Raw genomic sequence first — 13,431 nt, 5'->3', positions numbered from 1 at the left:
TAGTTTTATAGTTACAGAAGAGAAAAGAAAAAATATGAGAGGAAAAAAAACAATAAAAAAAATTAACAAACAGTACATCAAAAATAGAAAGAGAGAAAAAAATACATCAAGACAACAAGAAAAAACAAAAACATTTAAAAACACATCCAATTTCCATATCTTTATCTTTCATTTACTTGTTTCCTCGACTTCCTCACACCTCCCTTTTTTGTATTCTAGTTCAACTTAGCTAATTCAGCAAATCCTTTCCCTCTTTCTCAATTTTTCGTTCTATAATTTATCTTAACACAATCTAACTTTAAATTTTCCACTTTAACCCATTAACAATCAGTTTTTGCTTAAATCTTTATAACATTTCTGCTAAAACCTTATAACTTCATTCCAGTATTCTTCTAACATTCATTAATTTTACAGAATTTCTGTAGATATACTTTAAATTTTTTCCAATCTTCTTCCATCGACTCTTCTCCCTGGTCTAGGATTCTGCCAGTCATTTCCGCCATTTCCATGTAGTCCATCAGCTTCATCTGCCATTCCAAGGGAGGCATTCCTGGTGAGTTTTGGCCCCTCCTTTTCCAGAAAAATAGCAATACACACACACACACACACAAACAAATGCATGTTGGTATGTTTTTGAACCTAGAACGATATAGAAAAAAAATCAGAAAAGTGCAAAAACCAAAGTGCAAATCACATTCCAATCTGTGTGTTAGTCTAGGAGGTGTGAATGAGGTCAGCTAAGTCAAAAAGGCTTGCTGTAAAATGCGGGCGGCATTAAATTCTTCTCGGTCCATGTTGTCACAGCATCTTGCTCTATCAGCTCCCTCTGGGTCCTAATGTCTATTGATGTCTCCTGCTCCGCAGCACAACTTGTCAGCTGCTTCCCTCCTCCTCCGAGACACTCACACTGTGAAGTGTCATCTCCCTGTCACAGGTATCATAACTCCTACAGACTAGCTCAACTACTGTGTTGGAATTTGTCCCCTAAGCTTTATCCACACACACACACACACACACACACACACACTGCACCGAATCTCTGCGCTTGTTTTCATGAGCCAGTGGGCAGAAGCATTTCCAAGCCCTGCCATCTGTAAACATTTTCCCCAGTCCTATTCCTTCCAGGCTTCTCAGCTACACAGAGAGGCAGGCAAGCCAAACCAGAAATCTGCCCTCGTCTGTTGCAGTGCACTAGTCGCAGGATCCTTAACCGGCTCACAGAACAAAAGCGGTCGCATGTGGGCTTGATCTGGTCCAGTGTGCCCTGGAGAGAGAGATGGAGGGGCCTGGAGCAGCCATTAGCCTGCCATGCCCAAAATGTCAAAGCTGTTGTGGCGACATGTTGTCACGTTCAAATGTAATGCGAAGTGAAATACATGATCAGTGGATAATGTAGTTGGTTGTGTGTGACTTCGCAGTCACACACGGCATCTTTGCTAAAGAGGATTTTCCTTGGAGGAGACTCTTTTCATGGAATCAGAGGCGTGACAGAAACATAAGAGGAAGCTGGTCAAATATAGGGTGTGATGTGAGCTGGGAATGGGCAAATCCTTCTATTTTTGGACCATGCCACTTCCATATGTGTTCACCCGTAAATCTGTCATGTCCCATTTCCACATCAGTTTGCAATTTCTATTATTATTATTATTATTATGGTGGTTCCCTCACTGCGAGAAGCCAAGTTACAGGGAACCAGGCAGAAGGCCTTCTTGGTAGTGGCACCCGCCCTGTGGAATGCCCTCCCACCAGATGTCAAAGAGAACAACAACTACCAAACTTTTAGGAGACATCTGAAGGCAGCCCTGTTTAGGGAAGCTTTTAATGTTTGATGTATTACTGTATTTTAATATTTGGTTGGAAGCCACCCAGAATGGCTGGGGAAGCCCAGCCAGATGGGCGGGGTATAAATAATAAATTATTATTATTATTATTTGCAAATCTACACAAAACTTTAATTATTATTCTGAGCACATTTTTTCTAAATCTGCATTTCCAAATGCATTTCCCCTCACAATCGACATTTCCCAATCCTTCTCCTGGATGCCTTCAAACACCAGTTGCTGGGGACTGCAAATGGGGAGAGTGATGTTGCAATCAGGTCCTTGTTTTCAGCTTCCCATAGACATCTGCTTGTCCACTGTGAGAGAACAGTATGGGATTAGATGGGCCTTTGACCTTATCCATCAGGGCTATTTTTCTGTTCCTATGTGGAGGTGGCATCAGGGGTGTACTGTGGTAATCTTTGGTAATATGGCACCCTGAGTGAGCCCAAAATCTGGCACTCCCAAATGGATCTTCTCAATTATGGATCTTCTCAATTTTGTATAGCATAGGGGGCACAGGGGTGGTTGCCCCAGGTACAAAATTGTTATTGGAGTGCAAAATCCTGACACCCAGTGCTGCCTCAATAAAGCTGCATGCTTTCGTTACTGGTCCCTGTTGAAAATGGCTTCTCCATGCAAACCAAGAAGTGACCTCTCCAGACAACGGAATGACTCTTCTTTCCTTATCTCTGCGGTTACAATCTCCTGGTGACGCGGATGCCGCACTTTTGAATGGGGAACATCATGCACAATTGAGCCAACTCCAGAGGTGATATGCAACTGTCATTCATATATACATAGACGCCTTCCCTTTTGGATAGGGAATACAATAATATGCTGATAACATGTAACAGACAGCAATGATTTGGATCTACTGAGCTCTTGGGAACATGGTGTTCAATCGAGCCATTTGCGCATGTGGTATGCAGCCATGACTCATCATTGTGCTTCTGTCCATGCTCCAGGAGGAAGACCATGACACACACAGTTTCGGATCTTAATCTGCCTCCGATGCATTCTGTTTCCATTTTGTGAATATTGCAAATGTGTACCAGAGTTGCAATGCCAGTGTGTGAAACTTCCTGCCTGTTGGATCAAGTTGCAGACACAAGGCCAACTCTTTGGAGACTCTGCTTGTGACGTTCTGCCTGCCGATCCTCATTGCTCTGAGTCACCAAACACATAATTAAATAAGGGCCGAGCCCCTGAGTCCAAGTTTGAGGTGCAATTCAAATTAGGAGATCTGTCTGCTTCCGTAATGATCATACACAGGAGTCTCTGCAGAACAGAGAACGAAAGCGCTGCTTTCTTTCTGAAGTGCCGCTAATGTCCTCCACTCACCCCCCCCCCCCCATATTATCCCCTTCAGAAACCTTCCGACTCACCCTGCTGCCGGCTACTGACAAATTCAAGTCCTGACATCCAATTGTCACTTTGGGTGTGTGGCGGTTCAGCTGAGACCTCACTGCTCTGTCTGCTCTGATAACTGTTCGGATTGGAAGAGTAATCAGATCCAGCTTAGCTCAGAAAGTGCCCATTAAATGGGGGAAATGTGACTTGCATTTTCTCCAGACAATTAAGAGGAGAGGCGGCGATCTGATGTGCCTTTGGAAAACACGGAGTCGAGAAGGTTTGGGGTATTTTCCGAATAATGAAAAGAGCTGTAAATAATCACATTTCTGCCACCAAGTAGCTAATTTGCAAAATGGCTAGCCAACGTTATTCAATTTGGCAACAGCTTTCCTCGCTGTGAATAATTGAGCAGGTCTGCCTGGCTTTAAGGATGGCTTGAAGTGCGGTGACCATCTGGGTAAGGGTGTTGCAACTACCGTATTTTTTGCTCTATAAGACTCACTTTTTCCTTCCTAAAAAGTAAGGGGAAATGTGTGTGCGTCTTATGGAGTGAATGCAGGCTGCGCAGCTATCCCAGAAGCCAGAACAGCAAGAGGGATTGCTGCTTTCACTGCGCAGTGATCCCTCTTGCTGTTCTGGCTTCTGAGATTCAGATTTTTTTTTCTTGTTTTCCTTCTCCAAAAAGCTAGGTGTGTCTTGTGGTCTGGTGCGTCTTATAGAGCAAAAAATACGGTAGTTATGTGCTGAAAATTTACCCAGTGTTTCCCCAACCGTCCTTCATTAATTAACAAGAAAAGAAAAGGCACTTGTAAATTATCGGAGCTCATTTCGGTGATATTCTCATGGGTGGTATACAGGGTTGGTGTTGTGATTACCTTTCCACTGAGGTCAGATTTTGCTTGTGGACTCCCCGTGGGCATTTGGTTGTGAATACAGTGCTGGATTAGATGGGTCTTTGGCATGATCCATTCTTATTTCCTTACATAACAAAGCCAAACCATTTTGTCAGGTTTAACTACTTAGGTAGCTCTTCTATCCCCCAACACAACTTTACAATATAGAATCAATGAGTTGGAGGCGATCTTGCCATCATCCAGACCTGGACTGTGGTTCTTGGGTTACCCCTGGGCCCAGCACAGCCTGTCCCCAGTCTGATCATGCCTAATGGGAAACGAGCCTAAACCAATGTGAGCTTGAAATGCTTGCTCAGAATGCCAGTCTTTGCACTGGCAGGCAAGGCAGTGTGTTATATCTGCTCCCGTTGGGCCAATGAATGTTAATGAAGCGATGGGAAAGGTTGCAAATTTTAGCCATGCTGTGCTGATACCCTGGAAAGGTTCCTTTATTCAGCTTACCTAGGCTTACAGGAGTTGTGTGTTCTGCTGTTTCCCGTCTATAAAAACAAAATTCATTTCCCAAGCTCAGAAGAGGGACAAAATCCTCAATGTCCAATAGGATTAGCATTGATCAAATAACTGATAGAATGTCTACCTCTTCAGCTCCAGTTAACACTTCTCTTGTTTTGTTCCTCCATTTTTATATCCATGTTATAGTCTTTTAAGGACTGGGTTTTGGCTCACAATGGCTACATTATTAATTTTAAAACCAGCCAGACGCCTGACAGCAATTTTGAGTTCACGGATCGCGCACGCACACACAAAGTGAAATATGAAAACAATTTGTGTCATCTCCCACCAAGAAGCTTCCGAGTATAAGAGATGCAGGGCTTACTATTTCATTCTGCCGGCTTTCTTTATGATCTAGTTAGCCTCATGTAACCCGATGGAAACAAAAGTTGTTGTGTTTGGCTCACTTGGGTGAGAAGGGCTGGAGCTCAGCGGTAGACCGTCTGCTTTGCATGCGGAAGGTCACAGTTTCAATTCCTGGCATCCCAAGGTTGGGCTGAGAGTGACCCCTCTCTAAAACCACAGGGAGCTGCAGACAAGTCAGTGTAGGCGATAATGAGCTAGATGAACCAATGCCATTTGGCAGCTTCATGTGTATTAGTCAAAACCTGTAAAAACCCAGCCTTGATGTAACCATACCTAAGAGGGCATCAAGATTCAATACACACATCGCTACCAGTAGCAGATCTTCCTTTGGAGAAGGGCCATAGGTCAGTGCTAGATCATTCACTTGCATGCAGAAGGTCCAGGTTCAATTCCCAGCATCAACAGGTAGGTCTAGCAAAGGCTCCCTACCTGAAGGGCCATTGCCTCGCCCCAGCATACCTGAAGGAGCTTCTCCACCCCCATTGTTCAGCCCGGACACTGAGGTCCAGCTCCGAGGGCCTTCTGGTGGTTCCCCCACTGTGAGAAGTGAGGTTACAGGGAACCAGGTAGAGGGTCTTATCAGTAGTGGCACGCTCCCTGTGGAACGCCCTCCCATCAGATGTCAAGGAAATAAACTACCTGACTTTTAGAAGACATCTGAAGGCAGTCCTGTTTAGGGAAGTTTGTAATGATTTGTTTTATCTCTTTATTATTATTATTATTATTATTATTATTATTATTATTATTATTATTATATTCTGCTGGGAGACGCCCAGAGTGGCTGGGGAAACCCAGCCAGATGGGCGGGGTATAAATAATAAATGATTATTAGTATTAGTATTATTAGACAATATTCAGCTTCATGCACCAGTGATCTGACTCAGTATAAGGCAACTTGTTTTTTAAGAAGGTGGTTTTGTGGCTTGCTTTGATGTCAAAACCTAATCTCTGGGGTTTGCTTTAGCCTGGTTTAGGTTCAGTCAAGCCATGTGCAGGAAGAATAGTAGAACTTGTGGTTTCTCGCTGCCTTGTGCCTTGTCTTGGAATGTGGGGAGAAAGCTCTGTGTTCTCTTTGGATTGAAGACCTAGGAGAAAAACACAAAGCTCCTTACAAGATACTATCCGCATTTCAACATTTCCTGCTGTGCATTGTGCACTGCAAAGATGACAACAGTGATAGTCTTGTTGTTGATGGTGATTTCGAATTTCTTACTTGGTCTTCACCACAAGGCCCCAGTGCAAGCTGAATGGTATAAAAATACAGTATTAAAATCTGTAGGAATAGTGGAGATGACAGGAGGTTGGATGCAGGTGAACTGTGCAGAAGCACACTGGCAAGCATGCTCCAAGCAGGCTGCCGGCTAGTTCCACAGAGGCTCCTTTTATTAGCAGAAGTCAACAATTGGAAACAGTACTGAAACCACTATGAACATGACGTATTTCCATCTAAGCACATTTCCAGCATTAGCGAATACACGTGTTAGCAGGTGTTTCCATAAAATGTTTTCTGATACTTGATTACATCTGCGTCCCCGGTCATGCTCCAGCCAAGCGTTATGTCTAGTAACCAAATTTGTGAGAGGACAAACGGTCAGGGGGAAAACCCTGTTTGCTAGCCAAGAGGCAGAAGTTCAGGGAGTGTGGGCGCCAGGCTGCTTGGCACACTGTTGCATGCCGGGGGCAGGGTGTGCCTCAGCACAAGCGGAGCGTTAACTCCACAAAAATAAGTTTAAACAGTTCAGAAGGATACAGAAATTCATATTTTCAAAGGCCAGAATATAGTTGTGCAGCTTCAGCATATGATGAAAACTATGTGATCAATGTAAGTGTTAAGTTGTGGGTGAACATATCAGACGACACAGCGAATCTTCAAAACAGCTCTTGTTTATTCAGAGGCCAGGACAGAACTGAACTGAAGGGCTCAGTCAGCCTGCTTATATAGAGCTCCAGCACCACGTTACTGTAACAACTTTCTAAAACTATCCAATCACTGAACGTCACTTTCAATCCTTCATTTGCATAACTATCTACAGTACCCCCCTGCTGGCCCAGGGTGAGAACTTCAGTACATAACAGTAAAGCTGTAATGTCTCCCACCCCCTACCCCTATCTAACCCGCGCCTGCCCCAATCCAGGCCCTGAATTGAACTGGGGGCCTTGCACAGCCCCCACAAAAGAGTGGAGAGAGGCTGTCCTGATTCTCTGTCCTCCCAACAGCATGCTTAAGCAAGGTTGAAATGTTATTGAACATGCAGTTGGGGGTGAGGTAGAGGAAAGAAGGGTTTTTAAAAAAATAAAACAATACCCAACCTCTTCCTAGTGCAGCTCTGTGAGGGGAAAAGGGGTCTCCTAACAACTCTCAGAACCTTTAGCAAACTACAGCTCCCATAATTCCTTGGGGGAAGCCATGGCTGTTTAAAGCGGCACCACAGTGTTTTCAATTATAGCATGGATGGGGCTAAGGCAGGGGAGGCCTAACTTTTTCAACGAGTGGACACATTGGCAAACCAGAGAAATTCTTGCACCACACACCACAAAGACTGCAATACTTATATCAAGCTGACTGTCTGGGACGGAACTTTGCCAGTTCCTGGAAACACCTTTGCAAGTGCCTCTTTTGCAACCTCTAGACTAGGGACATGAATGACGGAACAGCAGCTGTTTCTGATGAATTGGGAACACTGGAAAAGGTCAACTAGGAGAGAGTTGGTTCTTCCCTAACAGAACACAACATTAGGATTCATTCTGAGTTATCTACTGTCCCATATTTTTATCCGATGAATGGGCCAAGTGGGAACAAGGAATTGCTGCTCCAGTTGCCCATTCTCAAGGCTACTGACCCACGAGTCTAGTAAACTGAATACTGAATTTCAGTGCTGAACAAGCCCCTGGGGAGCTGCTTGAAGTCTCCCAAGCAGAAACCATTTAATCCCGTTCTCTAAACCGAACCACTCAAAACTACCAACCTCTTCTGGCTGGAATTGCACATTTTAACCATTTGGATAAAGTAATGGAACACAGTATCGTTTTGATCACTTCATTCCCTCCCCTCATCCTCACTGGGGAGTAGTTGCTGGAAACTACAAAAGGTGACGGGTGCAGAATTTGTTAAAATGGGAATTCTGGGCACTTTGTAATATGCCAGATTGTATTAAATTTCATCACGGGGAGAGAGGGGGTGGGGAAGCACACAATCTGTTCTTCCTCTCTTCCTCCCTCTCTTTCTCTCTCTCTCTCCATAAATCTTCTTAAGTTTTTAGAGCTGATCCAGTTCATGTTAGGCTAACAGATTTGGAAGAGCTTTTTCAGTAGGTGAAAAGGCGGTTGCTTCTTGTTGAAACGAGCGATATGCAAAAGAGAAACCTGTCTAAATGTCATTGCGTTTGCTGGTTCCTTTCCTCCCATTTCAGCAGATGGAGAAAAAATGTATATCGGCAGAAAATCCCTTTCCTGCCGTCACTGTTCCTTCAGGTCCTATTGCACTTCTTTCACTGTTGGTGTTGACTTGCTCTGCAGTGCTTTGTGATATGAACAAATTGAAGGGGTTTAGGTAGGTGGGTTGCAGTTTATTTGCTTGCTTGCTTACTTATTTGTTTTGGATATCTGTCCCATAACTTCCTCCTGAAATAGCACTCAAGGCCACTTACGAAAAGAAAATTTCACAACAGAATAGCCCAATAGTGTTACTGCCTGCAGATAAGTGGGTGCAGATCTCTCTGTCTCCTACCCCTCTCACCCTATATATTACTGACCTCCATTCCCCCTGTTTGGAATTCCAAAAAGACCCTGGGCTTGCATGCAATTTGGCAAATGTAACCCAAGCTGGAGGATCTTCTGTGCCTATGAGTTCCATCCACTGAGTGAGTTTTTCGTCTTTCTGTTTGTTTGGCTGTTTCCCTGCTATGTACAGGGCCCGAAGTAAGAAAAAAACAAACCCTCCCTGTTCCTTCCCCCCTCTAGTTATGCACTCATTTCCTCCATAAAGTGTTGTTGGGAATTTATTTTCCTTCTGGGCTCTCTAGTCTGCATTATTTAAGTGACTTTGCCAGTAGCCGGTGCCCATTGGAACTGGTAGGGCAGGAGACAGAAAGACCAACAGCAGGGCAATGTCACCTAAAAGATTGGCCGGACCCAATGAGAGGCAGAGACAACAAATTCTAGTTGCGTCCCAATCCTCCTCTCTGTCGAGTTCTACAAAGGCAACAATGGAACTGCAGAGGGAACTGACAGGTAGCAGAAGAAGGTAGGCAGGCAGAGGCTGATTTAAGGCAGAGGCTGATTTAGGGATGCCACAACTATAGCTCAGTTGGATAGACCATGGTGCTGATAATGCCAAGGTTGCAGGTTCAATCCCCGTATGCGTTTTTGCATTGCAGGGGGTTGGACTAGATCAGGGGTCAGCAACATTTTTCAGCCGTGGGCTGGTCCACCGTCCCTCAGACCATGTGGTGGGCTGGACTATATTTTTTTTTGGGGGGGGGATGAACAAATTCCTATGCCCCACAAATAACCCAGAGACGCATTTTAAATAAAAGCACACATTCTACTCATGTAAAAACACCAGACAGGCCCCACAAATAACCCAGAAACACATTTGAAATAAAAGGACACATTCTACTCATGTAAAAACATGCTGATTTCCGGACCACCTGCGGGCTGGATTGAGAAGACAATTGGACCGCATCCGGCCCCCGGGCCTTAGGTTGCCTACCCCTGGACTAGATTATCCTCAGGGTCCCTTCCAACTCTACAATTCTATGATTATTTAGAAAGGAGCAAGAGAGGTGGGGTGCAAAATTTCGACACTGCACGGGGCGCCACTGAAATTTGAGACCTCAACGTCCACCACTGAGGCATCTGAGGCTTGGCTGAGGGCAGACTGAGGTTGGTGGGGAAGTACACAGTTTGCCAGAATGGACCAGCCTCTGCTGCAAAGAAACTTTTGAAAATAGTGTCCCATTGTTTGAGAAAACAACCGCAACACACACGAAAGTCCATTTTCCCACAATGATTCCCCCTTCCCTATTATTCTCTCCCACATAATTGCAATTAAATATACATGTTCTCTCAGAAATTCTCCTCCACTGCTGGGATTATTCAGATGAGAAGTTAATTAGGCATAGCTTATATACGACAAGTATTTGGGGACGGAGATGTCTTGATTGCAATGCTGTGGTGTGTGTTTTTTCCTCTGCAACCCCTCCAGCACAAACACACAAACTGCAATGTGCAGCTATACCATTCCCAACTGAACGAATTTGGTTCCTTTTTTCTCAGGGCCGGAATTAAGCTGCAAGAGATAGGGCTAGCCCCACCCCCTGTTTTCTTTTTTCCTTCAATGCCGAAATTCATAACACCTCGCTAAGAGCACTCATCCTTTCCAAAGCGCTTAGGTGAGGCAGCTTACCGCTCTGCCTGCGAAAGCAACTCTGCTTCAAGCTGTTTCACACATCAGAGACAGCAGCTGTGTTTCATCTGATGCCCAAATGATTCAAGCGGCTGAGAAATTTGGGAAACGGCTACTGAGCTCAACACTTCAGAGGCCAACAATTCAACAGCACTTTCCCTGGCTTTGGACCGTAGGTGCTGAGTGTCATGGAAGGATGGAGAAAATGAGGCCCTCCAAATGTGGTTGGGCCACAGCTCCCATCCCAAACCCTCCAAGGGTCCCTATTTTCCAGGGACAGCCCCAGATTGACAGAAGCCATCCCAGCTTCTAATGTGATCCTAGAATCTCCCACTTTTCCTTAGGTAAAGGTAAAGGGACCCCTGACCATTAAGTCCAATCGTGGCTGACTCTGGGGTCGCGGCGCTCATCACGCCTTATTGGCTGAGGGAGCCAGCATACAGCTTCCAGGTCATGTGGCCAGCATGACTAAGCCACTTCTGGCGAAGCAGAGCAGTGCACGGAAATGCCGTTTACCTTCCCGCCAGAGCGGTACCTATTTATCTACTTGCACTTTGATGTGCTTTCGAATTGCTAGGTGGGCAGGAGCAGGGACCGAGCAACGGGAGCTCACCCTGTCGTGGGGATTCGAACCACCAACCTTCCGATCAGCAAGTCCTAGGCTCTGTGGTTTAACCCACAGCACCATCCACGTCCCTTATTTTCATCGGCGAAATGTTAGAGGGTATGGAGTTATGCCACCCCTGAGCCAAGGAGATAAGTAACTTTGCAGTCTTTAGAAGACATCTGAAGGCAATGGAAAATGAGTGAGGTCCCAACCAAAGAAGAATGGCAACTTAAACTGATGGAATACACACAGCTAGCATATAGAATAAGAGAACAAGAAGAATGCGCGTTTAAAGAAGACTGGAAAATGTTTACTGAATATATGGATAAAAATTGTGTTCATTTAAAAACTCAGGTAGCATTAAGATAAATTCAACAGTGTTAATAAGTTTTGATGGATGTAACCATGGATTATGGAATGGTTTAGTTCATGTAAAATATGCAGGGATGTATGGTATGCAAAGGGACTCGGGTGGCACTGTGGGTTAAACCACAGAGCCCAGGACTTGCCGATCAGAAGGTTGGTGGTTTCAATCCCCACAACGGGGTGAGCTCCCGTTCCTTGGTCCCTGCTCCTGCCAACCTAGCAGTTCAAAAGCACGTCAAAGTGCAAGTAGATAAATAGGTACCAGTGTGGTGGTAAGAAGGAAAATGAGGCTGAAACCAGACGTTTTGCCTGAATATCTCTGAAATGTATCTTCAGCAAAGGAAAGGCTGGAATCTGATTCATCCAGTTTTAAGTCCCCAGGTCTTGCAAACTGAATCCATACTGCTACTACTGCTAATATCATTAGGTGGTATGCAACTAGGTTTTTCTCAGAGCATACCCATTGAAATGACTTACTCAACCTCACTCATTTCAGGGCGTCTGAGTAAAACTTAGCTGTATAACACCCTTCTTATTATTTCATTTATGAATCACTTCCCGCAAAGTACCCGAAGCATTTTGCAATATAATAAAAATATATAAAAAACAATTCTATATAGACTGTTGAAACAACTGCACATATAAAAATGTTCTTTTAAAAACAACAACACAGTTTTAAACCACATTTGCACATATATAAAATAAAATCCAATACAGACGCCAATGGGGATAAAAAAAACTCCATTTAGAAGGTTTGCTGGAAGAAGAAGAAGAGTTTGGATTTGATATCCCGCTTTATCACTACCCGAAGGAGTCTCAAAGTGGCTAACAATCTCCTCTCCCTTCCTCCCCCACAACAAACACTCTGTGAGGTGAGTGGGGCTGAGAGACTTCAGAGAAGTGTGACTGGCCCAAGGTCACCCAGCAGCTGCATATGGAGGAGCGATTCCACCTAAACATTAGGAAGAACTTCCTGACAGTAAGAGCTGTTCGACAGTGGAATTTGCTGCCAAGGTGTGTGGTGGAGTCTCCTTCTTTGGAGGTCTTTAAGCAGAGGCTTGACAACCATATGTCAGGAGTGCTCTGATGGTGTTTCCTGCTTGGCAGGGGGTTGGACTCGATGGCCCTTGTGGTCTCTTCCAACTCTATGATTCTATGATTCTATGGAGACGCGAACCCGTTTCACCAGATTACAAGTCTATCACTCCTAACCACTACACCACAGTAGCAGGTGCCAGAAAGAACAGAGAACGCACTTATCAGATAGGCAGTGGCAAGGAGTAACAAAGGGTATGTGCCCCCACACTTAATGCCTGATTCTGACAATTTGCAGTTGCATAAAATGATGGCGCTGCCTAGATTATCAGCCTTTAGGAACCTTATTGCTAATGTCTTTGTGTGCATTTTCTTCTTCTTCTCTCTCAGGAAACTATGGCGAAAGTGGAATGGAAGCTTTCAAAGACATGTCGGGCAAGGAAGGGGTCTGCATCGCCCATTCCTACAAGATCTACAGCAACGCCGGCGAGCAGAGCTTTGATAGGCTATTGGAGAAGCTGAGAAGCCATTTGCCCAAGGCGAGAGTTGTGGTGTGCTTCTGTGAGGGCATGACAGTACGAGGGCTGCTGATGGCTATGAGGCGCTTGGGCCTCACTGGAGAATTCCTGTTGCTGGGCAGGTGAGTGAATCTGCAGATAACTGCTGCCTTTTTCATGGGAGTGCAGAACACATTTTTAGTCTGCGCTATTCAAATGAGGGTGGCCCTCTGATGAAAGAAATGAGTTGCGTGAAGTTCAGCCAGTGAAATCAAACATGCAAAGCTGTGAAATAGTACAGAATTTAAAAGCAAGTTTTGGGGATTTGGACAGTGGCGTAGAGTGGGGGTGCAGGGGGGGGCGGCCACACCGGGCGCAACATCTGGGGGGGGGGGCGCGCTCGCACGCGCAGCTCTCTGCCCCTACCTGGCTCACTCACTCACTCTCACTGCAGTGCTGGCTGTGCGAATCCGATCCGAGCCGCCGGGTCGCCGCCCACTGTGGAGGGGAGGGTGCCAGGCGTGCGGTGCGGAGAGAGAGCGAGGGACTATCTGGGGGAGGGACAGTGCAG

At 45.2% G+C, this 13,431-nt stretch overlaps 1 protein-coding gene across 5 annotated transcripts in view; it reads left to right on the top strand.

Moving 5' to 3' along the window:
- The window catches only part of GRM5 (glutamate metabotropic receptor 5), a 247,489-nt gene that overhangs the window by 98,551 nt on the left and 135,507 nt on the right, over positions 1-13,431 (top strand). For all 5 annotated transcript variants that reach the window (XM_083436136.1, XM_083436134.1, XM_083436135.1 and 2 more), the window contains exon 3: positions 12,754-13,003. In XM_083436136.1, coding sequence (XP_083292262.1) covers positions 12,754-13,003 — 250 coding nt within the window. The remainder of the gene's footprint in view (positions 1-12,753; positions 13,004-13,431) is intronic.

This window comes from Podarcis tiliguerta, assembly GCF_965153285.1.
Source record: "Podarcis tiliguerta genome assembly, chromosome: 4".
NCBI lineage: Eukaryota > Metazoa > Chordata > Lepidosauria > Squamata > Lacertidae > Podarcis > Podarcis tiliguerta.
This window is presented reverse-complemented; position numbering and strand designations above follow the sequence as displayed.